The 27101-nt window shown below is 41.7% G+C and overlaps 3 protein-coding genes and 1 long non-coding RNA gene across 4 annotated transcripts; 3 read left to right on the top strand and 1 right to left on the bottom strand.

The window, feature by feature from the left end:
- The first annotated feature begins 692 nt into the window (after positions 1 to 692).
- Positions 693 to 6750, top strand: LOC137131343 (alanine aminotransferase 1-like). The gene is made up of 11 exons (XM_067512462.1): positions 693 to 811; positions 2694 to 2783; positions 3063 to 3171; positions 3274 to 3407; positions 3887 to 4130; positions 4205 to 4284; positions 4382 to 4518; positions 5022 to 5196; positions 5291 to 5446; positions 5891 to 6003; positions 6071 to 6750. The coding sequence occupies exons 1-11, from the start codon at positions 707 to 709 to the stop codon at positions 6270 to 6272; spliced, it is 1545 nt and encodes a 514-aa protein (XP_067368563.1). The 5' UTR covers positions 693 to 706; the 3' UTR covers positions 6273 to 6750.
- An 850-nt stretch (positions 6751 to 7600) lies between these two features.
- On the top strand, positions 7601 to 14055 carry LOC137132122 (alanine aminotransferase 2-like). Its single transcript, XM_067514241.1, has 11 exons — positions 7601 to 7820; positions 8087 to 8176; positions 8266 to 8374; positions 8470 to 8606; positions 10503 to 10746; positions 10810 to 10889; positions 10974 to 11110; positions 12323 to 12494; positions 12703 to 12858; positions 13165 to 13277; positions 13712 to 14055. The coding sequence occupies exons 1-11, from the start codon at positions 7722 to 7724 to the stop codon at positions 13800 to 13802; spliced, it is 1428 nt and encodes a 475-aa protein (XP_067370342.1). The 5' UTR covers positions 7601 to 7721; the 3' UTR covers positions 13803 to 14055.
- Positions 14056 to 14080: 25 nt separating this feature from the next.
- Positions 14081 to 18143, top strand: LOC137132124 (proproteinase E-like). Its single transcript, XM_067514242.1, has 8 exons — positions 14081 to 14237; positions 15024 to 15112; positions 15877 to 15974; positions 16070 to 16195; positions 16391 to 16527; positions 17336 to 17478; positions 17572 to 17724; positions 18077 to 18143. Exons 1-8 carry the CDS (start codon positions 14093 to 14095, stop codon positions 18092 to 18094), a joined length of 909 nt encoding a protein of 302 aa, XP_067370343.1. The 5' UTR covers positions 14081 to 14092; the 3' UTR covers positions 18095 to 18143.
- Positions 18144 to 20622: 2479 nt separating this feature from the next.
- LOC137132125 (uncharacterized) lies at positions 20623 to 22860 on the bottom strand. The gene is made up of 3 exons (XR_010915071.1): positions 21763 to 22860; positions 21366 to 21550; positions 20623 to 21073 (listed from the first exon to the last, which is right to left on the bottom strand). It is a non-coding gene; the product is annotated as an uncharacterized lncRNA (long non-coding RNA).
- Between the last annotated feature and the right edge of the window lie 4241 nt (positions 22861 to 27101).

Here is a 27101-nt window from a genome sequence, read left to right as displayed (position 1 = left end):
GTTCAAAGTGAAATTGAAAAATGCTTTGATATTTTTCTTTAAATGTTCATTTCCCCTTAAGTATAAATTATCTATAAAATTACCCCTATTAAATTAATTTATAATATAATTTAAATGACATACAATTAACAAAAGCTTTATTATAGTTTTTTTTTATGATTTGTTCATATTTAAATAAAGTCCTAGATGGACCCCACAGGGTAGAAGCATTTGACACTGCTAATCCAAGAGTTGTGGAGCTGTGAGATAATCACGAAACATAAGACGTGTACACTGACTCACTCAGAGTTCAGCTTCTTTTTTAAAATGCAGCACACATTAACTTTAAACGATCACTGATTGATTGATTTCCTTTTCTATTAAACTTAGAGAACATTTTAAACTCCTAAAATTCAAAAAACTGCTGAAAACAGAACTCTTAAATAAAACAAAATTTAAAAATGTGCTTGTTTTTTCCCTTGACTTAGATTTTTGCTGCCTTGGATAAAAGCGTCTGCTAAATGATTACATGGAAATGGAAATGTTATTCATTTCTTAATGTGTCTCCTGTGTGGCCCTGTGACCTGGTCAGGGTGAACCTCGCCTTTTGCCAGCAGTTTATGATTACATTTTTGGATGATTAATTTTTAGCCTTTGCAGTTTTTTAAATGGCCTCAGTGTTTGAACAAGCTCCTCAGTTGCTTTAGGTGGATCATTCGCAAAGAAGATGAGTTCCCTGCAACATGTGAATCCCATAGTGATGGGGATCACAGTGTCACCACAATGTGTTCTAGAAAATCTGGCTGCACATATTACACAACAGATCGCACAGGTAAGGGTCAGTAATCTGTCGGCATTTATCTAGTTTTACACTGTGGTGGAGAAAGTGTTGCAGTTTGATTTAACAAGAATATTTATTTAAAGTTTAAAAAAAGAAAGTATTTTTTTTAAAAGTCGACCAGAGTTCAGCACAATAATGAAATACTGCTGAAGTGAATAAAATACTAACCATTATTATAATCATTTTTCTGCTGCACAACGTTTACTTTGATACTTCATTATGCTGCTAATACCCTTAAGATCTATTATCTAAATCAGGGGTCACCAACATGGTGCCTGTGGGCACCAGGTAGCCCGCACGGACCACATGAGTAGCCCGCGGGCCTGTTCTAAAAATAACTCACCATAGCGCCAGTTTCCAATAAGCTGCATCTATTTTTTTTGTTGCTATTCTTTTTTAAATCACATTTGAGAGTTATTGTGAGAAATCATTAATCATGTGATCCGTGTCTTCACATAGATGAATACCATTTATTTAATTAATAAATCATTAACATAATTAACAGTAAATTGAGCAAATTTGTTATTTCAAAAGTGCGTATTAAATTGTAGCCCTTCAGATTAATCGGTACCCAAGAAGTAGCTCTCAGTTTCAAAAAGGTTGGTGACCCCTGATCTAAATAGTACTTCTATCCGAGTAAAGTGCCTGAATACCATTTGTATAAAGTAAGTAAAGTTAGTGTAAAGTAATAGTGTGAAGTATGGTTTTGAGGTTCTCGTTTACATTTTACATTATTTTAAATGTACTTCAGTACATTTCTATGACAGTGTAAGTGAACCCACAAAACAATACAGGCAGCGAGTGATTGGAAAGACAAAATAATAAGGGAAATGAATGGAGAAGCATCCATAGGGGCCAGTTGTCCACGGACCACAGGGTCAGTTGTTCAATCCCTGGCCCTGGCTATATGTCGAAGTGTCCCTGGGCACCCATTCCTCTCCCCAGTGATGCAGTGCCGGTACAAGCCCCGTAGAAATTGGGGAGGGTTGGGTCAGGAAGGGCATCCAGCATAAAAACTGTGCCAAATCAACATGTGGACAATGATCCGCTGTGGCGACCCTGAACTCATTGTCCTTTTGGATAAGCCGAAAGGACAAAAAAAATAAATAAAAAATGGAGAAGCAGCCAGAAGGGTGAACGTGTTCACGCCGCAGGAGACCAGTGGAAGAGACGTAAGAGTAAAAAACCTCAGGAAACACCTTAAAGCGTCCGCTAACAGAAAGTATGTGGAAATTTATCTTCCTAAGTAATTATCAGAAGACCTGAACAAAAGTCACTTAGTAGCTACACTAAACTCCATCTTAGAAATTTTGCAGTTATTTACTTTAAACTTCATTTCCTCAGGTTCTCCCAATACACTGTCACGTCATGTTACTTCTTTTTTTTTTTTTTAAATGCTGGCGTTTACATTATTTTAGGTCGTTTGAATTCAGGGCCAAGTGAAATTCAAAGGTACTGTGATTATTGAGGAATGTACTGTATGCACATAATACAAAGTGTCCTTGAAGTTGCATTTCAAAATTCACAATCACACATTTGATATTTTAACTGTAATGTATAACGAATGCCCAGTTGCTAATCAGAAAATCTGAATGTCTTAATTTAACTTTAAAATGAGACTATCACATTTAGAAAAAACAAAGTCGGTCACACTCCAAATTAAGTCATATGGAAACTTAAAAAAGTAGAGCGAGACTAGGGAAACGCTTGAATTAAGTAGACTTCACTAGCAAACAGTATTTTTTACATAGATTTCTTGTACATAACCATGATTTGTGACTCTTTCTAAAACCATGTTGGCTTTGGGCCTGTGAGGAATAAAGAGTCCAGACTGAACGTGATCTTTCGTGCATTAATGTGCGTTTTCCTGCAGGGGGCACAGAAACCCTTCGAACAGGTGATCGATGTCAGCTCAGGTGACCCCCAGAAAATGGGGATGAAACCCATCTCTTTTGTTCGAAAGGTTAGTTCTTTTGAACTACACGTGCAAATTAAAAATATTGCTAGTGAAGTACAAGCAAGTTAATAATTTTTTCAAGTTTTCATGTCCATTTTCTGAATGACTGTTTAAGATACAGTAAGTATATTGACTGCACTTATTTTATTGAGTTTTACATTATCAATTTGACAGTCTGACACTGGATGGTGGTTTGTGGTTGGCATGTTCTCTGCTGCAGTGAAACTCTTTTCTGATTGAAACTTCAAATTAGGGTCTTGATACACATCTGTCCTGTCTTCCCAGGTTTTGTCAGTGTGTCTGTGTCCTCAGCTCCTGAAAGACAAAAACCTTCCCCTGGATGTCAAGCAGAGGGCTAAGAGGCTCCTGGAGGCCTGTGATGGAGAAAGTGTGGGTGAGGATTTGTAGCAGGTCTTTCAGACATGATAAAACTTGACAGAGTGGCATTTTATAAACCAAATGCAAAGACAAAGAACGTCCAATGGTTCGTCCACAGGTTCCTATTCGGAGTCCTCTGGTCTGCCTCATGTCAGAGAACGAATTGCTGAGTTCATCTCGAGACGAGACGCTGGCGTGCCTTCATACTCAAAGGACATCTTTGTTTGTAATGGTTCTCAAAAGGGACTGATGGTAAAATTATTACAAGATGACCGTGTTCTTAGGATAGTACACAGATAGACACTGAGGTCACATTTACAGGCCTCTGTATGTTAAAGCATAATTGTTCTGGCATCATCCAGTTAATTATGCAACAAACACAAGATTTGTCAGACAGTCAAACAGGCTGTAAGCAAATGATGCTACCAACATAATGCTTAGCAAGATTTTACCGACATGCAAAACATGAAATGGGCAGATTTTGTTTGGTACAGGGGGGAGGGAAGCTGGGAGACTGCTTCCTCTCTCTCATCATCAGCACCGTGAATGCAGCACAGTGTCCTGTGTGCATGTTTTTCACTGTGCGTTTGCATATTTACATCTGAGTGATAATTTTAACGTAGTTGTTTTTTTATTGCCATAGTCAGAGACATGATATGTTTGATATAATGGAAATTCTGAAGCAAGCCTCAGATATGTGCAGGATTTAGTTGTTTTGTAATTCTGTTAAGGTGGCTGTTAAGCTTCTTGCCTTTGGGGAGGGAAAGACTCGGACAGGTGTGCTGACCCCCACACCCTGCCCTCAATCGCTGCCTATGCTGATAGATGAGGCTGGGGTGAAACAGGTGCCGTACCAGCTGATAGAGGAGCGAGGCTGGGCTGTGGACATCGATGAGCTGCAAAGAGCTTTGAAGTCGGCGAGGGGGCGCTGTGCTCCCAGGGCCATCTACATCAGCAACCCAGGAAACCCCACGGGTAGTTACGCCACCGCCACCTGTTCAAACTTCCCACCTGTCATCACTTTTAAAGGCTGCTGTTTGTCTTCACAGGTCATGTGCAGGACAGGAAGTCGATCCAGGCAGTGATTCGGTTCGTAGCAGCAGAGAGACTCCTACTGCTGGTGGACGAGGTGATTGGGGTTTGACCCAGCAGCATGTGACGTTTTGCTCACCTAATCTTTCCTAATCTCTACTAACTAACCTACTTTCCTAACCTCTGCCCTGCAGGTTTACCAGGACACTGTGTGCGGACACCACAGGGAGTTTGTTTCCTATAAGAAAGTCCTGTTTGAGATGGGTGAAGAGTTTTCACAGACAGTGCAGCTGATCTCTTTCCACTCTTTATCCAGCGCCTGCATGAGGGAGTGAGTTCTACTACTGTCAGCAACATTTTGTGTCATGTTATTCTATTCTACTATCAATCATTACAGACTCATTAAAGCTGTAATGTGCAATACAGAAGCTGCTCTGCTCAAGGGCACTTTGGCCAATGACCCTGGAGGAACAGAGGACACTTTGACCTCATCTGATACATGTGACATTGCTGAAATTGAAGCAGCAAAGGTCGTTTCTCTGAGTTAAAGTGGTGGTGGTGTATTTATGGTGGTGTATATATCCTACATTAACAAAATCTTAACAGTAAATTCTCCCTTGCTAACATTATCCAGTCGCTCCTGACTATGGCTAATAACATAACTAATAATACATTTTTCTTAGAATAAATCTTTATGTAAACACCCAAACCTACCTGTGAATTCAGAATACTAAAACATTTCATTTTTGAAATGTATATAATGACATTGTTTTAACCTTTACCAATGTGGTAGGAGGCAGCCAACAGGAAGTCTGTACAAAATGTCTTTTCCAGGTGTGGTCTCAGGGCAGGATACATGGAGACGGTCAATGTGGATCCAGAAGTGATGCGTGTCATTGATACTGCCCTGTGTATTGACATCAACACCCCAATCACAGGACAGCTGGCTCTCGAGGTTATGGTCAACCCGCCAAAACCCGGAGAACCTTCCTATGACACATTCACACAGGTACTAAAAGCACATCTGCGGAGCCACTTCCAACTGGGGTTCTGTCCCATGTTACTACTTACTTACAGAATCCCTCTTTTTCTTCTCACTGAAGGAGATGCTCCTCGTTCAGGCCACTCTGTCCCAGAATGCTCAGCGGGCCTGGCAGTTTCTAAATGATCTGCCGGGGATGAGCTGTCAGCCAGCGATGGGGGGAATCTACCTTTATCCTCGTCTGCATTTACCATCTGAGTTTATAGAGCAGGCCAAGGTGAAAACCGCTTAAAGCTCTAACAGGTTCAAATTGAAACCACTCATGTAGAATGCAAAGGTGAACATCTTAACAATAATGAGCTCATTTGTGAGCTGCGTGGTTCACATGTAAGGAAACAAGACTCCTAAATATTTCCTGTGACCTTTAATCTTTACATCCAGGAGAAAACTCATCTTTTTAGACCTTTTTGCTTTCACTGTTGTCACATTATGCACAAAGTAAAAGATATTTTACATATGAAATGTCCTTACCAGCAAGCAGACAAAGAGCTATTTTTTGCCCACATGTACTCTTACAATATAAAATGAACGAGCTCCCTGTCAATAACTGGTAGACCTCAGATATTCTGGGAGCTCTGACAAAAATAACATACTAATGAAGTAATTCTGCCATCATCAATAGTAAGATACTAAAAACATTCAAATTTTAAATTTGTTTTAGACGCTGGAGGTGGAGGCGCAGGTCCTGTACTGTCAGAAGTTACTGGAAAAAGAAGGTGTACTTGTAGGACCGGGCTGTCAGTTTGGTGGAAGAAGTGGCAATCACCACTTTAGGTAAGAAACACGAAGGTCACAGCATCATTTGGGTTTTTTTCTCACAATGCAAATGCTTGTCTCGCAGGTTATGTGTCCTTTGTCCTCCTCACACCCTGGAGGAGGTCCTGAATCACCTGGGCACTTTCCACCTTCGCCTCATGGACAGCTTTCTTCTCTGCACCAGAGATGGGATGGACAGAGACAAGAAGCAAAATATTGTGACCCAACATCAGATGTGTACCGTGAGCAGAGGCAAAGCAGGCAAATGTTTGGAGGACCCCCAATGATGTCTCTAAACTTGTAAAAAGGCCCTAAGTGGCTTTGAGCTACCATAAGCCAGCTGGACACTGTTACTTAGGACACCTGCTAACCACATTGGGAGGGTTTGATTGGCTGGTGACATTTATATTAAAAAGTAAAGAAAAAAACCATAAGTAGATTTGAATGATTTGATTTGTATTGATTTGCATCATGAGGTTAAGAAAATATACAATGTTTTTTCTGTGGGGTTTTATGCTACATGTACTGCTTTATCAACACATGAATACTGTGTGTATGTAAATATTTGTATTTATGTATTTATAATAAGTCAGTTCCTGTTAAGAGTGGGCTCATGTTTGAGTAGGAGGCTATGATCACTACAGGTTGGAGCACATCTTACAACTTCAGCAAATCTATTCCAGCTTGTATAAGTAGATTGTACTTCAGATCAGACTTTAGTTCCTCACTGTTACACTCTACGTTGTGTTTTCAAGTTGTTCTGAAAAATGCAAATATGAATCATTAGAAATAAAATGGTGAAAGAAATCCTTTGTTTTGGCATCTTTACACTCTTCAGTCAGATACTAGACTACGTCCACCATGAGCAATTGTCATAATGTAAAAATGTGCTGCAGCAGGAAGAAGAAAATTAATTCTGTAAAGTCAAACATGTCTACATGGCCAGAAAACAAGAACATTCTGTGATGTGGTTTGAATGTCACAGATGCACAATACAGCAAAGAGACAAAATACAACCAGAAAATAATCACAGAGTGATGGAAAAAGCAAGAAATGATGAAAGTTGATCAAAAACGCATAGAAAAAACTATTAAGAAGAAGAAAAAAAAACGGTCACAAAATGACTAAACCAGATAAAAATTAGCTAAGAGAGACACAAGGGACTCACTTGTAGTGGTTTTGTGTGTCTTGCATTTGGCAGGTCCTGTTTAGCAGAGGTGGGGGAGACTTTACCTGTCAGTTCTCCTAACGTGTCCAAACTAAAGTGATAATTTGACATGTGAGACAATAATTATGCAGTTTGATACCGTACACAAGCTGGACATGTGGTGTTCAGTGGCCTCAATGTTCATTTCATCAGGACGACACCACACAACAACCCTCAGAATGTTAATTATGATCTGCGACCTGAGCAGGTAGATGTTAAACATTAACAAACATTAAGGTGCGTGTTAAAGGATAATCCACCTTTAAAATGCAACTTCTTCCCAGAAATCATTTTAGAAACGTGAGTCAGACTTCATTCCTCTATAACACGACCTTTAGCCTTTAAGTTAGACAAGCCCTCTTATTACAGCGCTTAATTAAATGGACTTTGCATTTCTGGAAGGTGCAGGTGTTTGTGTGCACACCTTCACCAAGTTGATTAATAGATCAAGTGGTTTCTAGTTTTAACACGACAACGCACGGATTCTGAACCACCAGGTCTCACTGGAGTCTCATCAGGGGAAACAGCAATGATTTCTATGCAGGAGGTGAACCCCAGGGTGAGGGGCATCAGAACCCCGACGAGCCTGCAGAATCTGGCTGCATGCATCACAAAGCAGATCACACAGGTGAGTCACAGGTGCACACTAATAAATATCAGCACTCATTGTATGCAGAGATACACGACTGCATCAGTTCTAGTGTTTAGTGTTTAAAGTTTCATTAAAACCACACGTGACGTCTGAGGACACATCTTTTCCAAACAGTGTGACTCACGGTTTTAAGAGTTTTATTTAAGAATGTGTCATTTTTAATCCCAACATCAAATTACAAGAGGAAGGTTAAATGAAGACAGATAAAACGGGAAAATACAACCAATACAGTCTGTTCTCAGGGAGTGAAGAAACCCTTCATGCTTGTGACGGATGTAAGCTCAGGTGATCCCCACAGAGCAGGGATGGCACCCATCTCATTCTTTCGCCAGGTCTGTGCTTTATATTATATCTTTGTAGCTGCTGTACCTGCTCAGTCTTATAGATGCAAACTGAGCCTGCTCCCTGTTGGCTTTCTTAGGTGTTGGCAGTGTGTCTGCACCCTGAGTTGCTAGCGGAAACAAGCCTTCCTCAGGATGTCAGGCAGAGGGCACAGATTCTCCTGGGCACGTGCAACGGAGGCAGTGTGGGTAAATAAAATCATATTATTTTTTCTGCTCACATTTCACACACTTGGCCACCAAGAACTCCCAGAAGTTCCACGTTTCCTGTGTTTTGACCACAGGTTCATACAGTTTAACCTCGTATGGTTTACCACATGTCCTGAAAAGTGTTGCAGAATTCATAAGAAGGCGAGATGATGGAGTGACTTCACACCCAGAGGACATCATCTTCTCCAATGGTTCTCAGAAGACTTTGATGGTAAAAGACATTGTTTGGTGTATAATTAGTAGATTTGACATCACTTTACTGAAAACCTTTAGTAATCATCCACCATTTCTAATGACACAATGAATCTTCATAGAAACTGTTATAATTTGCAGCTACATTATGGATTGTTATGAACCTTTTTGTAGAGATTGCTAATAAATGCTACATAGAGGGTCGTAAAGTAAATTATTATTGTAGATTTATAGTTGTGAGGGGTGGCAGTAATAGAGTGGCCACCAACTGACCGTGGGGTTGGAGGTTTGCTTCCTGTTCTTCCCGACCATATCAAAGTGTCCCTGGGCAAGACACTGAAACCCTAACAGTCCCTTCCCCTCCCCAGCTGTGCAGTGCCAGTCCAAGCCCGGTAGAAATGGGCGAGGGCTGCGTCAGGAAGGGCGTAAAAACTGTGCCACATCAACATGCGGACAATGATCCGCTGTGGCGACACTGAACTCACAGGATAAACAAAAAATAAATAAATAACATTTACCGTCTCCTCCCTAAGAAAAGTTGTAAGAATAAATCTAGAGAGCCGTCAATGGGAGAAAGTCAATCTGGAATGAAGAAACCAACACACGGGTCTACCAGGATCCAACAGCTGTTCTTATCAATTATGCTGGGCAAACAAACTGATTTAGTTTTTGAGTTAAGCATCAAAAGAGGCAACAACACTACTGCACCAGTGGGAGGCAGAAATACACAAAAAAAAGTGCTTACAAAATATTTTAGGACAGTATTAACAGGGATGAAGCACCAGGGAGAAAATATGAGATGACCACTGACCTTTTTCTGCCCTCAGAAAATTGCTCTGCTGGCAGGGACAGAGGGAGGATTAACCCTTTTTTGAAAGTTTACTGATGCAAATGAAAACATATTTTGTAATCCAATATGAAGTACATTTTACTCTTTGGTGGGACTGATCAGGGAACTGCATAATTACATCTAATTAGCACAAGGACTGCTCATGTGCACAGCAGGGAGAGAAGAGGAGAGAGATGGAAGTGGTGAAGATGAGGTTGGGGTTTACCGATTGTTAAAGTAAAATTATTACAGTGTCTGCGTACGGTAATGTTACCACAGTAGTGCATGTTAAATTTTCAGGGGTGTGGTTATTAAACCGTGAGGTTGAACACAATTGAAAGTCATCATCATTTTATTAAATAAATCCGTCTACAAGGAAATTAAGGTTGGCAGAGCTTAAATAAATGTGTTGTATGAAACACACACTCCATACTGAGATAAGAGTGAACATAAAGGGCCTTTTTTTAGGTAGAAAATTGCAGGCTCACACTCACACCTATGTAGATTCACCAATTAACCTAACATGCATGTCTTTGGGAGGAAGCATGCAAATGTCACCACAAAGGCCACAGTCGGGGTTGGATCCAAACTGGGGACAAAGCTGTGCGGCAGCAGCGATAACCACTCCACCACTGTGCCGCACTCACAACTAACAATGCAGAAACTAAAGAATGAAATTCTAAACTTTAGTGTCATAGTCACCTTTTTTTTTTTGTCCTTTCAGCTTATCCAGTGAGTTCAGGGTCACCGCAGCGGATTATTGTCCGCATGTTGATTTGGCACAGTTTTTACGCCGGATGCCCTTCCTGACACAACCCTCCCCAATTTCTACCATGCTTGGACCGGCAATGCACAGCTGGGGAGGGGAATGGGCTGTTAGGGGTTCACTGTCTTGCACAGGGACACTTCGACATATAGCCAGGTGCTTGACTATGAGACTAAGGGGGCGGCTGTACGACTGCCTTTACCAACTGAGCTACAGCCGCCCCCTTAGTCTCATAGTCATCTGTTGGCCCTGAATTAATTGGCTTTGCTGTAGTTCAATGCTAAAATATAACTAAATCTAACTAAATTTATTGTACTAAGCTGGCTTTGCACCTGATGTCCAGTGGGGAGGGGGAGACTCAGACAGGTATGCTTACCCCCAAGCCCTGCCCTCACACCCTGCCCATGCTAATGGATGAGACCGGGGTGAGACTGGTGCCATACCAGCTGACAGAAGAACGAGGCTGGACTGTAGATGTGGACCAGCTGCACCGAGCCTTGGAAACAGCGAGGGGGCGCTGTGCACCCAGAGCAATTTACATCTGCAACCCGGGAAACCCCACAGGTAAAGGTCACACAGAGCCTAGGAGGAAAAAACGCTGACACTAACTTTTGTTTATCGGGACAGGTCATGTGCAGGAGAGAGCAACTATAGAGCAGGTGATTCGCTTTGCTGCGACAGAGGGTCTCCTCCTGTTGGCTGAAGAGGTGATAACATGAAGAACCAGCATCTTACCACGGTTGGTTCCTACATTTCTCAGTCCCACACTCACGTATTCTTTCACCACCAAGGTCCAACAGGACAGCGTGTTTGGACAGGACAAAGAGTTTGTTTCCTATAAGAAAGTGCTATTCGAGATGGGGAAAGAGTTCTCTGAGACGGTGGAGTTGATCTCCTTCCACTCGATATCTGCAGCCTGCACAGGAGAGTGAGTATCACCACAGTCCCAAAGAGCTTTACGATGTTGCTTCACATTCACCCATTTACACACACACACACACACACACCAATGGCAGTGGCTGCCATGCAAGATGCTCGCCTGATGCACCAGGAGCAACTTGGAGTTCAAGGACACTTGGGCAAGACACGAGTGGACGCGAACACACAGCTGTTCTCTACCTGCTAGAAATTAAAATTAATATTCAAGTTATATATTCAATAAAAAGCCAAACTGACATTTGAAGGGGCATTTTTAAATACAGGTAAAATGTTAAAAGCTGGTGGGATGTGGTTAAAGTAACTGAAGAACTTTTTGTCAATACTCCGAATGTGTGTAGAACATAATTATGTTAATTTATTACTTTTACTTTAATTGAGTGGGACATCACACATTAATAAACATCCCTGTAAATGTGCCAGAGTGAGCCAAAGGCCAGATTTCATCTCCTGTCACAGTACAGATCTTCTAATGTCACATGTGAAACTCAGTGTGAAAACATTAAACACAAACATAAAAACTGTCATCAAAGTTTAAAAGTTTAAAATTCTCATTTAGGCTTTTTATGTGATCACATAATGGTTTAATTAATTTTACAGGCTAATTCAACTTAAAATGTCTAGCTTTTGTTGTCGGATAACAGAAACAAGTTTTTGTCTTTTTAACTTAAAATAATGAGTTCACTCAACTCATTTAATTATGTTGCTGAAAAGCATTGATACTTAGGGAATTAAAAATCTTTAAAGGGTTTTGTTTTAGTTTAAGGAAAATAAATCAAGCTGGAAACTTGCTGTGTCTTTAATATATGTTCAGTAAGATGTTATGTTAGGGTAAAAAATAACAGTGTGGACCATGACAAGCTTTGGTTTTGTTTTTTATTTAGAAAGACTTTTCAAACTGACAGACGATTTAGTGGGTCCTGCATTTTTACAGAACTAAGAAATTTCAATAAATGAACACATCAATGAAGGTAATCAATCAAGACTGAGGTTTAGGCAACAGGCCACTGAAATGAAGCTGACGTAGATTTTTACATTCAAGCAACTTACTGACTTGTTCAATAAACTAACAGCCCTAATTCAACACTTTACGGTACACAACAAGCAATTTTTAATCCAATCAAAAATGTATAATCAAAACTTTATATGTACACGGCATATTTTGTGCAGATTAATGAAATTCGATGAAATTCACCCTGAGCAGGTGTGGTATGAGAGGAGGTTATATGGAGGTAATCAACATGGACCCAGAAGTGAAGAAGCACTTGAAAACCATGCAAGTCAGTTCAAGCCCTGCAGTTTTGCCACAGCTTGCTCTGGAGGTTATGGTCAATCCACCAGCACCTGGAGACTGTTCGTATGAAACGTATGCACAGGTGAGACTAGCATTTCCACCACATGCACCGGAAGAAAAGGAAAAATCTGATAAATGGCAAATTCACTGTGGATAATGAAGCATCTTCTCTGCAACACCAGTAGTGGCTCTGTATCATGGTAAATGGAAGCTTCTGAGGACGCCGTCGAGGCCTTGCCTGTGTGATTTTAACACTGCTGGAGTTGTTGTCATGTTTTACTCTGTTGCAGGAGGTTTCCCACATTCGAACAACGCTGTCCCAGAATGCTCAGCGGGCTTGTGAGTTCTTGAACGCTCTGCCAGGGATGAGCTGCCAGCCGGCGATGGCAGGAGTCTTTCTTTATCCCTGTGTGCACTTACCACATCGTTTGGTAGAAGAGGCCAAGGTCAGCACATTCACAACGTCTGGACACTTTGTGGACATTATTGGACAAGTGCTTTCTGATGCCGATGCACAAATAATGTTTTATTGGTGCAATTTGAAAAAGCTACTTGATGAGCCTGTAATTCAGCGGGAAAAGCTGTTTAGATTTATAACGTGGAAAACAGATTGAAGTTTCACAGTTTGACGGTTAAGTGTCTCATCTGACAACAAACTGAAGAACAAGTTGGTGAACATCACGATAGTAAGAAGAAGAGCAAACTATAGCAAAATTAGCCTCTGAGTTTATTTGTGTCCTCTGTAATTTTAGACACTGGGAGTGGAAGCAGATGTGCTGTACTGTCAGAAGTTACTGGAAGAAGAAGGTGTTTGTTTGGGGCCAGGCTGTGAAAACGGGCAGGACGATGGAAATTACCACATCAGGTAAGACAAACGTCACATTTCAGGATCACAGCTAATTCTCACGTTTCTGTGTTATCTGAATTTTAGTCCGTCACTGTGAGGACACTTTAGAAAAATGATCACGTTTCAAAAATGAGAGGAACCTGAAGTTCTTACAAAATAAGAGCAAAAGCAGAAGGTTTGGACACTTGTTAGGAAAAATTAGAGGCCTGTTAAGGGGGAAATGGGAAAGTGCTGGAAATCTGCATTTAGTCTTTTACATTCTCAAAATTTCTTGGTGCATTCTTGGTCCTCTCTGTGTTTCTGTAGGTGCTGACTCATGCACTCAGACTAGCTAAGCGGAAACACTGTGCACTAACTAACATATTACAATAAAACATTTTCACGTATCAGCACAGAAACTCCAGTTTGTTGTTATCTCTTTGAGTTCAATGTGTTTTTCTTTTCCATCTCAGACTGTGTGTTTTGGCTCCGACCGCCCATTTGGACGAGGTCTTGGCACGTGTTCAGGCCTTCCACCTGCGCCTGCGGGACACTTTTCCCTGACAGAAAAGTCGTGGTCACATGCAAAAAGTGTTTTTTCTTACAGTTGTTTTCCACAGACAGTAATTCTGTCTTTTAACCTGAATCTTAACTTAGTACAGTGATAAATCGTTTATTAATCCTGTGAAAAAGCAAAATGGACAAACATAAATGATAGTATCTCTGATGTCTGTCCACACAAAACATCACAGAGTTTGAAGAGTGTTTCAGTCAATAAATAAATATGAAATCATAAGTGGGAACTTTGAGTGGCCTATATTTCTGCAGCCACGTGCTGATCTGTTCTCCTGGTTATGATGGGCTTGTGGAACAGATGCAGCGGGAAGCACAGATTCCCAGGCCAGTGTTGGTATAAAAGCCAGAAGACAAACAGTCCGACAGCCCACTGTGAGGAAAACATGACCAACGTGGCCCTTGTCCTGCTTTTTGCTGCCTGTGGTGAGTCCTCACTTAAATTAAAAGGAGCATTTCTCAACATTTCTCTCAAGTCTCAGTCATTTCCTAAACCAGCTGGGCACTGCAGCGTTTAACATTTTAATGGAGACTTTGTCAAACTAAATGTGAACCGTCTTCTTCTCTCCCCAGACACGTGGTGTGTCACTGCACGCACACACACGTTATACCTGACAGTGTGGTCAGCTGTTACTGTCCTGACTAACTAGCTGTGTCTCGAGTGCAGGGCTGCGTCCTTTGAAAGACCTGGTCTTCGTAGACACATCTAGAAAATAGGCTACATTTCAAGAAGCCTTTGAAATGGGACAGTATGTCTTTGCAGCCCCCAAACTGAGACACAGCTACTGTATGCAGCTGTCAGTAAGTAGATGGGGCCCAACATAGTGGGTTCTGGTGTCTTTATGGTGGGAGTTTAAGGGTCCGTATACTGTAGCTGTCTTTGCAAAATGTGCCAATAGGTGACCAGCAATATTTTTTACTTGGACGGGGGCGGGGGGGTCACCTCTACTTCGATGTCCCTCATGTGTAAGTTGCTTTGGGTAAAAGAATTTGAATGCGAGACTGGCTTCTCCAACCCTCAGAAAGGACAGTTTGTCTCTGTCTTACACACACAGAGTTGATCATTATTTTTAAAAGACTTCATAAAACTAAAGTCAGTGAAAGCAAGCGGAGCCGTTTCATGTCCCTTCACCAAAAGTGTCCAAAATGTCCCGAGTGTTCAGAGCTGAGCTGTGCCCACCTTTGTAAATCCCTCATGTGTCTCTGGTCCAGCTTACGGGTGCGGCACACCGGCACATGAGCCTTCTGTGAGCCGCGTGGTGAACGGGGAAGACACTCGACCCTACAGCTGGCCCTGGCAGGTGAGAGGATGTGTGTTGGGGGGGGGACATGTCACAGGGTTACTGGACGATCATGTCTCCTGTGTGTGCAGGAAAAAAATTTCAACAACTTCCTGTTAAAATTACAGAAACACACAGTCACTAATGCCACAAAGCTGTAAAAAAGATTTTCCTCTCTCTGTGATTGTTGGAACAGAGTATTTCTTTATAAATCTATCCATGATGCATTCACTAGCCACTTTATTACAGACACAGATCTTTGTTTATGCACATTTAAAGACTGAGCTGTTGTGTTGGATCACTTTAGATTATTACAGGTGTACCTAATTATGTGGCCACTGAGTGTTCATTAAGTAAATGTATTCATAAATACACATAATAAGTAAAAAATATCCACACCTTCTGCAGTGCCCTGAACACCCAGAGGTGAGAAGAATCCATCACTTGCTGATTCTTAAATTACATCAGAAATACAAACTAAAATCAATGAACTGATTAAAAACTGATTTTTCACTACTTATTGTGATTATAAATTATATAATGTGATTATATATTTTTAGGATTTATATTTCCGTGTGTTTTGGTTACTATTGTTACCTTTGTAAAAACAATTACCTTTCAGTAAAGTCATGATTGTAATAAAATGGCGATTACACTTTACTTTGGCTGATCTATCCAGCCACGTACAGATTATGAGAAATGTGTCTCTCTGTCATTGTTTTGTGTCTCTGTAGACACGTCCATGTCTCCAGGTATAAAGTTTGACAGTTTGTGCCTTGTCACAGATCTCTCTGCAGTATCTCAGCGGCTCCACGTACCGACACACCTGTGGAGGAACTCTGCTCGCTCCCAGCTGGGTCATGACTGCTGGACACTGCATCGGGTGGATAACACAGTTACTCTTTGCTTTTTGGATCCCAGATGGTGAGATGGGTTTTTATCAAGTTAAATGTGTGCGTTTCTATGTTTATGCACCAGACCTCGTACCTACCGGGTGGTGCTGGGGGACTACGACCTCACTGCCGTGGAGGGATATGAGCAGATCAGAGCTGTGGAGAAGATCATAGTTCACCCTCAGTGGGATGAAAACTGCTTGTCCTGTGGGTAAGGACTGAACTTCCTGCTCAGCAAAACATTTTACCTTTAAAAAATACTTTAACCAACTTTAACCTGGAGCACACAGTGTGGACAGACCAGTTTAAAGCTGCTACATTTGGGGGGGCTTCTTGAAGGACGTCTTCTCCTTCATGTCCAACAAAGAATCAAAGTTCTTCTGATGCTCTCGTGATTTCTGTTCAGTAATGATGTCGCTATGATCAAGCTGGCCTCGCCTGTGGTTCTCAATGATAAGGTGCAGCCCGCCTGTGTACCACAGAGTGGAGAGGTCGCCCCTCACGATGACCCCTGCTACATCACTGGCTGGGGAAGACTCTACAGTGAGTGCTCTACTGTAACAGCAAGCTTTGGCCTGACAGGGTGCAGCTAGGTTAATAGCATCTTCAATAACAGCTGGTTTACGTAGAAGTCGAACAGAGTTACATTAAAATTCAATCTTTATCAGTCAAATGCAGCAGATTGGACACATTTCTGGGAGATTTGTATTTTTCATATTGAGCAGTAGCTGTGTTGACAGGTGGACTTTTGGACTTTGGACCAAGTCAGGTGTTGTCAGTCCTTATGCTAAGCTAAGCTGACAGCTTCCTGGCCCTGGCATCATGTTACTGTACAGAAATGACAATAAAGTCAATCAGGTTTGCACCTGTTGTCTGCTGTAATTTAATGTTGTACCAAAGGATTAACATCACTTTCAAACATTATTTAGTTTATTTGCTTTGGTTTGTAGTCTAAAGTTCTGTTTTATGATCTGTAACTTGAAGAAATGTTTGTGGATCCATGAAGTGAAACATCACAAATAATCTCAAAGACATAATAATCCCATCATAATCAGCACCTCCTAGTGGGAATAACAAAATAACTTCCAGCACAGACGCAGGGTGAGAATGGGCATTGTGCTGCAGTAGGAGACATGTTACTGTGAGCATTGAACCTTTTAAATATTTTTGTTAGAGCTGATGTTAGTTGAAGAATTTTTAATGCGTGAAATGTGAAAACATGAGAGACATGATTTTAAATGTCCTGATGCAGGACTGGAGGAGACTTTTCAATTTTGATGGTCGTCCCAGAGCAGACTCCTCATGTGGGACAATGTTTTAGTCATGTTTGGTTTTTCGCTCTGTCCTTCAGGTGGTGGTCCCATTGCCTCAAAGCTCCAGCAGGCTCTCCTCCCGGTGGTCGGTCACAGCGTCTGCACCAGCAGCGACTGGTGGGGCAGCTACGTGAAAGCCACCATGATCTGCGCCGGCGGGGACGTGCGCTCTGGCTGCAACGTACGCACACGCTCCCTCCATCAGCTGGTTTCTGCAGGACATGCCTGTATCACGTCTTCACCTGTGCATGTGTCTCTCCCTCTCTGTCTGCAGGGGGACTCGGGTGGTCCTCTGAACTGCAGGGGTGATGACGGCAGATGGTACGTGCAGGGGGTGACCAGCTTCGTGTCCTCTCTGGGATGCAACACGCTCAGGAAGCCCACGGTGTTCACTCGCACCTCTTCCTTCACCCAGTGGATCAGTGACGTGAGTTTCCAAACATAAAAAATAAAGAGCAAATATGACAAAGCTGAGGCTTCTGCACTTTCCAAGTTCTTTAACTCTGGTGGAGGAACGAGCACCAACCTAAGTACGTTCCAGGCTTATACTCATTATTGTAGAGAGACGATTTAATCGTCATCCTGGAACAGACACCACATGTTTGCTGCCATCTCTTCTGTGTCTGTAAGCGCAGTGAGCTTTTTTCCTTTAGTTAAACAAATATATGTGATATTATTAGACACACAGGTCCCAGTTGGGTGAAAGCTGCTTCAGCAGCTGCAGAGCATGTTCAGAGTATTTTTACAGCGAAACGTTCTTTTCTATCTCTCTCTTTCAGACTATGCTGCAGAATTGAGGCCTGGGACATTTTGGACGTCAATAAATACATTTCATCACCAACAGAACTGCTCTTTTCTTGTTGATGTGTGTTTGCTCTGTGTTCAGCAGATAATCAGTGGTGGCGAGTAACTGAATTCATTTGAGGTATTTCTACTTGGATTATGATCATTTCTACTACTTTGTGCTCTGTATTCACCACATTTCAGAGGCAAATATACTTTCACTACACAACATTAATTTATAATAATATCTCTGATAATATTAAAATAACTAAGAACATGGTTTAGTATTATAACATAACAATAATTATAATGCAGTGATGTAAAATTAATATTGTGAAATGCACTGTTTTGCATAAATAAACATTTACTTTTGGTACATCACTGTGGTACTTTCAGCATAGCACCCGAAATGAATCCACCCAGGGCGTCAAATACTGACGTGCCAGGTTCCCTTTCATGTGCACATCTGAAGGACGGGGTTTGGGCCTCTCTGATTGGTCAGAAGGGTGAGGCTCAGTCAGTACAGCTGTGAACTGCTGCCAGTTCCCCTCCATATTACGATAAGTTATGGAGCATAAAAGTTACTGTAGATCTTGGTGATGATTTTTTTTTTTTTTTTTGCAAAACTAAAGAACATGCAGTTTGATGTGTTTGGGCTTGGCCCTTATGATATGTGCACCATTATGTTCTGTTAGAACAAAATCCATACAGTCCATACAGTGTAAAGGCTCAACATTGAAGTCCTGTAACCTGGCTGGACTTACAGTGGACAGTTTGTGGTGTGGGGTCAGTGACCACAGGGTGTCAGTGTTGGCTTTTGCAGTGTGTGGGCAGACTTGATGGCAGACAAGGAGAAAACAACAGAAACACACTCTTACTGTATCGTGAAGATGGAGACAATGGAAGATGTCAGAATAAATGTGACATAGCTGCCAATGACCAATGAGTTATCTAATGTTCACTCTAAACACCAAGAGAAACCTCAGCCACCTTCAGGCAGGTGAGGGAAACCACATCAACCCATTCTTCTTTGTCCAGGTTTGAAGTCTTAAACTTAAATAGCAACTACTTTGTCTCCTCCTGCAGCTGGGGGGAGACTCCTCCAGCTCTTATCGCCTGGAGCTCAGCCCAGCAAGTGAAGAAGTGATCTTCGGATGGCAGGCCATTGGCTCGCTGCTCATTACTGAACAACGCATTAAATGCTGGGCTGTAAATAATGTGATAACTGCTGTGCACGGCTCCTGGCAACCATCTTTCCTGTCCTCTCTCCGTTTGTCCTCACACAATGAGCAGAGTCCAATTTTGCATGAGCTACGGATAAATTCCAGCTCAGTTGCTCCAGGCAGTGAGCACAGGGGGCTTCATTCCTCAAAGCAAACGCCCCACAACCCCCCTCTACCTCCTCCCTCCTCCCTCTAACTCGCTGCAGGAAGGGGAAACCATGGCATCATTTCTATGGTTCTACAGAAATGCAGAATCAGCAGCTTTACAGAACCAGGAAACCCCTCATAACATTGAGTTCACTGATGATACAGGGTTAGAGGGGCAGTGACAGGAGACACGTGCTTGGGTTTTTATTAGGCTGTTGTTAAATATGAGACTCTTGTTGGACGAGGTGCAGGAAGCTTTTTCAACAGTGTCTGGAAACATATACAGACATCACAACAAACCATCTTTAGCAGATTGTTGTTCTACGTACTACAGAATGCAAAACATATATAGCCCTGACCAGGGCTATTTGAATATCTGGACTATTGATAGAATATGACCAAATCTCTGGTATATCAGTGCTCTTTCACATTCAAACATTAAGCCAAGTGATATTTTGATTTGATATTTAGAAAAATATGGCAGGAAACGAGTAGCACTGAATGCCAGGTCATGCTGACCACCTGTGGGGTTGCTGCAGGCCGCACAGAGACTTACTGTGTAAACTCTGTAATCCTATTTATCTCATACTGTACGTGCATGTTGTCTCAGACTGGGAATATTGTGTTAGGTTCTACTGATCAAGAGCTGAGCTCTACATCAATGTCTGGTCTGATGTGTTGTACAGAGTGTTGCTGGATCTTTTTAATTGTGCGTGTATAGTAACTGGTGTTTCCTAAAGCTCTGTCTTAATATGAAGACAAAGTGAATTAAAACAGTTGCACATCTGGGAAAATAGTCCCAGAAACCCCTAATAGGTTTGGTTACAAACCAAAATGAGAATTTTGAGCTTTTTGGCTTATTGTCTGCTTGGATTTGCAAATAAAGTCTATTTGGGCTGTGCACAAGGGGAACCTTTGATTCAGAACAGCTCCCAAACACACTATTTTCACTCATTTTTAAATTACATCCGAGCTTCTGGACAGACTGAAGTCACTAAAGCTGCAGTAATTGAGCTCAAAGGAAAACATCTGTGTATGGGTTGCGAGAAGCCCTGGCAGACACGCAGTCAACCTAAGAGATGAAAGATCAAGGAAACAGGACAACTTTGCTGGCAACATCTACTTAATCAACTTTTGGAGAAAATTGGTTTCAAGCATTTGCATCGCATTCAGCTCAACTTTTTGCTTCCTGGATGTCTGGAGATTTAGTTGAAAAATGACCCTTTTGTTTTGGTTTTATTTGCAGAAATCCTGAAACGAACAGCCCACCTCACTGTTAGGAATCATCCTGTAATAACCTTCAAAGGGCACTTACTGTAAAGTTCTCCTGTTGTGCCACCGTTGCTACGTAACTGAGCCATCATTTGGATGCCACTTTTAATTTCTCCTTATGTGCTTTCTCTGGTTTCTCAAATGCGATTAGATACTCACGTTAATCCAATCCTCACCACCGATTGTCTGCTTGTTTGGCCATCTGCCTGCGGACCTGCCTGCCTGGATTTCCACCACCATCATGACAGCAGTGACACACACACACACACACACACACCGCACCTGAAAGACGAAATAGAGGAGGAGTTCCAGCAGGAGCTCACAAGCTGTCGTGAAGTTCACCACGGAGACCTGAAAGCACAGGCTGTTTGCTTTAATCCTCCTCTTCTCTCTATTGTCTTTCACACCTGTTGTGTTTATGTCTACTCCTGTGTCTGATTGTGTGTCCGTTCACAGGCAGGCACATGGAAAGTTTTACTGAATGTTTATCGGCTATACTGCTGTATTTTATTCAAGGCTTTAGCTGTGACACAAGTGTAGATGGATACATTTTGACAAAGGACTAATAAAAGGCTGTTTATTGTGTAACTGCAGCACATGGTTTAAAAAAAAGGTTTGTAAATGACCGTGTGGTGTTACCCACCTCTCTTATTTGTTCCTCCTCAAAAGGATTGTATTGTAAGTAGACAGCATCAGTCCTCACAGTCAGTGCCTCCAGAATGCAGCAGTTGCAGTACTATGTGCTAGTGACAGTGCCCTCAAAGGCCACTGTGCTGAAGGTCTTCATGCTGTGAAGCACAGTCTATGCTTCTGCAGACATTCAGCCCTCTGTTCAGAGTATCAGTCAGCATTTTATCATTTGCTAACTTACTGTGTAAACTTCCAGACATCCTGTTATTACAACACCTGCTTCCTGTTATTTCACCAATGCTGCCCTCAGGAGACATTGTGTGGAAAACTGAACTGAACAACTTATATATTGCAAAACAATTCTATAAAGTTATGCCACATACTGTGTTTACATATTTCCATATACTTACTAAGGTTGAAATTCCTCTGTAAAATCCAACAGCTGTCCTAACTTACATAATTGTGTTTATTTTACTCAGTTATCAACACTATTCTTATAGTTTTCCTCAAGTTAGAGACACACGCTAAGAAAACTGGAGGACGTCGCCATTTATAGTATCAATATTGGACCAGTCCAAGTACGTCTGTGAAGTGATTGGCTTGTTGTGGATGCAGGTGGATCGGTTTGGCCAAATCAGAGGAAGGGCTGAGACACCGCAGGACTGTAGCGACGTCTCGTGCTGGAAAGATGCTCATGTCGAGCAGACCGCTGTGCACAGCTCACAGCTTCTGAGAAATGATGCTTGACTCTGAGTGTTTCCATGGATACATTCTCTCAGGGCTCCATCTCAACAACATGAAAACATTGAGGACACACTCCTTATGTATATTTCTGAGGACATGTATATTTATTTATTATTCAGGACTAGCGCACACACTGACACACAAACACTCCCCCTTCCCTTTCCTCAGCTCTGTCTGCCTGTAACTGAATGCCAGCAGGTGGTGGGAAGTGTTGCCGGGGGGTGAGAGGTGGCAGCTGCTGGGCAGCAGGGGGGTTGATAGGGCTCTGGCAGATACAGCTGCCCCTGTGGACTCCAACAGGATGAGTGACAGTGACAAAGGACACCTTGGAGACCAGGGTCAGGGGTTGGGCAGTTAGCATGTTGTTCACACAGCCTGCAGGAATGCATCGTCTTATTACTGCCAGAGCAAAGCGGAGTATGTGTGCAGATGGCTGCAGGGTCGAGCACGGAAATTTAGTCAGAGGTCCAGGAATTGTTATTGTTTCATAGAATTTAAAGAGGCAGGAAGGTCATTTAGGAGATATGTGCTTCGTTAAAACAAGTAATGCAGATGATTTTATTAGTTATTAAGCTTCTGTTTTATTATCATTTGCATGAATTTGTGGAGGAAACACTGCATCTTGTTACATCATTCAACAGTCAGTTTTTCCTGTATTACTGAAGCAACCCACTGTGACACTGCTGACATGATGATGACAACAAAGAAACAAGTCAAATTTTGCTGTGTTTTCCAGTGGAGCTCCAGTCATTCAACAGCTAATATGCAACAACAGAAACTATAAATAAAATGTGAAAGTGTTGCTGCTTTTTGTAAAGACTGGATCTGTTTGTGAAATTCTTAAAAAAGGACAAAAGTAATTTCTCTCACATTTAAACCACTGATGCTTTAACAGGTGAGATGTACAGTGGCCCCCCGGAACAAAAACGCAGCACAAACAAAAAGTAAACTACAACCCAGAAATGCAGCAACTGGAAAAGACAAAAATGATACAAACGGACTTTGGAAATGCTCCCTGTCGCTACCAGAGGCAGAAAGTCTGAGCCAGGCTCAAAACTGCTATAAATCCTGGACCTGATATTAAGTCACGTTTTTGATGACCACCCTAGGGGGCACCATAGTTTTTCCTCGTACACCCATGTGATTCAGGTGTTCAAGGCAAAAGAAGCAACCAGTATTACACATGGTCATACAGCACCTAGAACAATGCAGTGCAGGGAACCTGTGGTTGACTTGCAATCGATAGTGTAAATCATACAAGCTGTAACTGGACATGTGAGCAACTTGTTCATCTGTTTTTGTTTCTATTAATGTAATTTATTTTTTATTGGTTACGTTTAAGAAGTATTGTTGTGTACAAGACAAGGTCAGTACTGAACAACTTGTTGCTTTCTAATACATGTGCAGATAAGGGAAAAAATATAATAAGGGAAAAGTTGTAGATATGGCAACAAAATGTAAAACAAAATGCTAAGATCAGTAAAAAGGGAGAACGTCTTTAGCTTTAAGTGAAACAGAGTGTGGATTTAAATCGGAGCGTGTGATTGGACGTCTGAAAAGGGGGCACAGCTCAGCAATTACAACACAATGCAGAGCTGCAGAGGGCTGTTAGCCTCCACCCACACATCAGGCAAGCGAGCGGCCGGATGAATAAGGCTGGAATTAATAAATTAGACCCTGACTACATTCTTTTGACCACACCTTACTGAAATCCAAACACAGATGTCAATCTGTGAGGCATCAGTCTGTTAGTTACCTGCTAAACGCTTTCAGGCTTAGCTAGCCACCACAAATCACATGTGATTTGTGCAGATTCCAGTTCAAACATCTGGACTATGCACCTTGTTGTAACAAAAGCATACGACAAAGATCGGTAGCTCAATGGGCAAAGCAGTAGGATGCGATGCAGAAATCAGTGGGACCCAATCCCAGGCTACCCACCAGCTGTGTCCCCGAGCGAGACACTCAGCACTACATCCCCGGATGTGCTGCTTCGTAAGCTGGAGGTCACTTTCTCCACCTCCTCATTGATGATGGGCGCGTAAAAAACCTGGAGACATTGACCAGGCATCATCACAGTCTTGAACAGAGTCTTGTTGCAGATCATTTTCAATCCCGAGGTGCCAAAAAGCTCCACTTAGTCCAGTCCTTAGGATACTGCTCGCAGCTTTCTGCACACGGATGCCTCAAGCAATAGTGTAGAATATAAAGTGAAAACCACAGGAGACCAGGACTCAACTCTAGTGTGGGACATTGTGCACTTTAATGATGATCATAACACAATGTGTCCATGGTTACTATAGAAAGGAAGTATGTGTGTGATGTTGTAGCATTTTGTTTTAATGTAATTCATCCTGTAACTTACCCTGAAGTTGTTTTCTTTAACCCTAACACAGGTTTATGTGTGTGGAAAGTCTTTCAAATGGCATCGAATGGTGGTGTTTCTGAAGCGTCCAGTAGTGAAACCGAAGCGGAGCTGTGGTGTCAATGTGCCAGCACGTAAAAAAGTGGCACAATGTGACGCTGCGGGATGAGAACGTGTTTGTTCTCATGGCAGCTCTTTGGATTTAGAAATCTTTAACAAGACATGATGTCTGAGCACTTGGCCTCTTCTCTGACAGTTGGTGGAAATATTCAGATATTAACACAACTAATGCTGTGTTCTACTTTGAGTTTAATATTTTCCTTATCACGCATTATTTAAAAACAGGATGATGATCAAACGCAGCCTTGGGGGACACTTCTATTTAAGATGTCCATTTGCTCTGACTCTTTTGGGTCAGTTGTATAATCTCTCTCTTATCCAGAGAACAATCGGTTGGATAATTTGCTGCTTGACAAGGCATGACTGTAAACTGTTTATGTTCCCATTCTTAGCTGAGGAAGGGTCCACATTTCCCAGTTGGACAGAACACTCTGCTTCAGATGTTTATGTAGGCTAAGTTCTCATACTGTAAGTGTACTCAGCTGTCTTTCTTCTCCATGTCTCTCTCTCTGGCCCTTTGTGGCTTCTCTCCTTAGTGAAACAGTGTCTCTTTCACGTCTCCCTGGGGATGTTTTAAGCCTCGTATGTTTCCACCTCATTTGCTTTGTCCGCCTGGAGACTGCAGACCGGCTTTGAATGCTCACTGTAAGTGTGCGTGGGTGAGTCGGTGGTTTGGGAAAAATTATCCTCCCCGGGGGATAAAGACAGTGAGGTTGGTGTGTTTTAATGTCATTTTGGGTCTTAGGAACTGACATCAAGCATTTACACAACAGACACAGGGCACAGAAACAAACATCTGCCCATTTCTGCAGAAAGACACGTGACTGTTGTTCCGTGTCTGCCTACAGTCTAAAACTATTCCCCTGAGACAAAACAACCTGAGGAAACACTACATATCACCCGTCCCTGCCTCATAGCCTGGACTGTCAAGTCAATAGTCTCTCAGGCCTCACTGGGGCACTAACACCCATCATTTCCCCACAGCATTTGTTTGTGCACTCAGAGGGAACTTCACCAGAGCAATTCACCACCAGGGGCAGATCTAGATATTGTTTTATTGGGTGGCCAGACTGGGCCACATGCTCAGAATAAGGCGGCGCATTTGGAAAATGACTTAAAAGGTTTAAAACTTAAATTTAAAAAAAATGTTATAAAAGAAACTATAAACACACCATCAGCCTGTCTACATACAAAGTGTTTGTTCAATGTTTGAAATATATTTTTCAACAAACAGCAGTTTGTCAGCCTACTGCCAACACATCTGTAAAATGTCCAACTGTCCCCATACTCGTCATAAGGTAAGGGGGGGTGGTGGTGGGGGTTACATTACCTGCAGGTAGAGGTGATTTATTGGTTTAAGGGTTTTGGTAAAAATGTGATTAGAACCAGGGGCGGATCTACAAAATATTTATTGGTGTGGCCATACTGAGGAAACATGCTCTCAACGGGGTGGGACATTTCGAAGGCTATATACTCAAATTAAAGAGCTTTTCAAACATAATAAGCTTAATATTTAGCTAATAATAATAATAATAACTATTATTATTATTATTATTATTATTATTATTATATTGATATTAATATATTTTACATTATATATACTAATATATAATATTATACAATATTAATATAAATTAATACTTGTTAATTAATTTGCTCATTGTAGGAAATGACAAATATAACTTATTCACCATTTTATTTACAACCAAAAAACCTAGGGAGGGATAAACTGCCTGCTTGCAACTGCTGCAAAATTAAAACGTGACAAAATATCTAAAAAAAAACCCCAAAACATTTAAATGTGCAAAATAATTAAATGTTATTTTTACAAACCAGACTTGATCTCAGAACACACACACACACCTTTGTAAAACATCACACACCATTTCCTCTTGTCTTCAAACATGAGGTGGATGTTCAGGTACAGAGGCCTGCTCCTCGTCGTCTCCTTTCTAATTGTTTCATACAGACTTGGTGGTGAGCAGCAGCAGTGTATAGTTATTTGTATGTTGCCTTCAAAAGCAGCTTCACACGTCACTGAGCTTTGTTTTGTCACTCGTCCTGCTGCTTGGCATTGATTGCCTCTATGAATAGCTACACTTTGCTAGATGACAGACACGGGGCAGAACATAGCAGCACAAGTAACGAGATAATTGGTCGACTCAAAGGCACCAGTACGATGCTCATGTAGCAGTGAATATTCCTTGAGATGTGAATGTGTGCACAGAGAAACACCATCTGAAAGAAGGCTAAATTATTCTAAACTGAAACACTGTAGCCCAGAGGGAAAGAAGGAGCTGGTTTCTATAGTGATTAGTGAAGTTAGTGTAGGTGTGTGGAGCAGTGTACGTGATTGTGTTTGTCTGGAAATAACAGTTTTGACATTTTAAAATAGCCCATCTACTAATGCAGATACTAACCGATTTCTCATATAAGATTTAAAATGATGAACTTTGACAAAGGAAATGTCTATTTCTTCTGCTTCACCTTCCTTTTTTATTGCCTTTGGACCTTATGACC

The sequence above is a fragment of the Channa argus genome, chromosome 8, assembly GCF_033026475.1.
Source record: "Channa argus isolate prfri chromosome 8, Channa argus male v1.0, whole genome shotgun sequence".
Taxonomy (NCBI): Eukaryota; Metazoa; Chordata; class Actinopteri; order Anabantiformes; family Channidae; genus Channa; species Channa argus.
This window is presented reverse-complemented; position numbering and strand designations above follow the sequence as displayed.

Excerpts from the sequence above, each read along its gene's own strand:
- LOC137131343 (XM_067512462.1), top strand. The coding sequence starts at position 707 with ATGAGTTCCCTGCAACATGTGAATCCCATAGTGATGGGGATCACAGTG. Across the intron at positions 812-2,693 it reads TTACACAACAGATCGCACAG|GGGGCACAGAAACCCTTCGA; the intron begins GTAAGGGTCAGT and ends GTTTTCCTGCAG. Across the intron at positions 4,131-4,204 it reads CAACCCAGGAAACCCCACGG|GTCATGTGCAGGACAGGAAG; the intron begins GTAGTTACGCCA and ends TTGTCTTCACAG.
- LOC137132122 (XM_067514241.1), top strand. The coding sequence starts at position 7,722 with ATGATTTCTATGCAGGAGGTGAACCCCAGGGTGAGGGGCATCAGAACC. Across the intron at positions 8,375-8,469 it reads GTGCAACGGAGGCAGTGTGG|GTTCATACAGTTTAACCTCG; the intron begins GTAAATAAAATC and ends TTTTGACCACAG. Across the intron at positions 13,278-13,711 it reads GATGGAAATTACCACATCAG|ACTGTGTGTTTTGGCTCCGA; the intron begins GTAAGACAAACG and ends TTTCCATCTCAG.
- LOC137132124 (XM_067514242.1), top strand. The coding sequence starts at position 14,093 with ATGATGGGCTTGTGGAACAGATGCAGCGGGAAGCACAGATTCCCAGGC. Across the intron at positions 15,113-15,876 it reads CCTACAGCTGGCCCTGGCAG|ATCTCTCTGCAGTATCTCAG; the intron begins GTGAGAGGATGT and ends GCCTTGTCACAG. Across the intron at positions 17,479-17,571 it reads ACGTGCGCTCTGGCTGCAAC|GGGGACTCGGGTGGTCCTCT; the intron begins GTACGCACACGC and ends CTCTGTCTGCAG.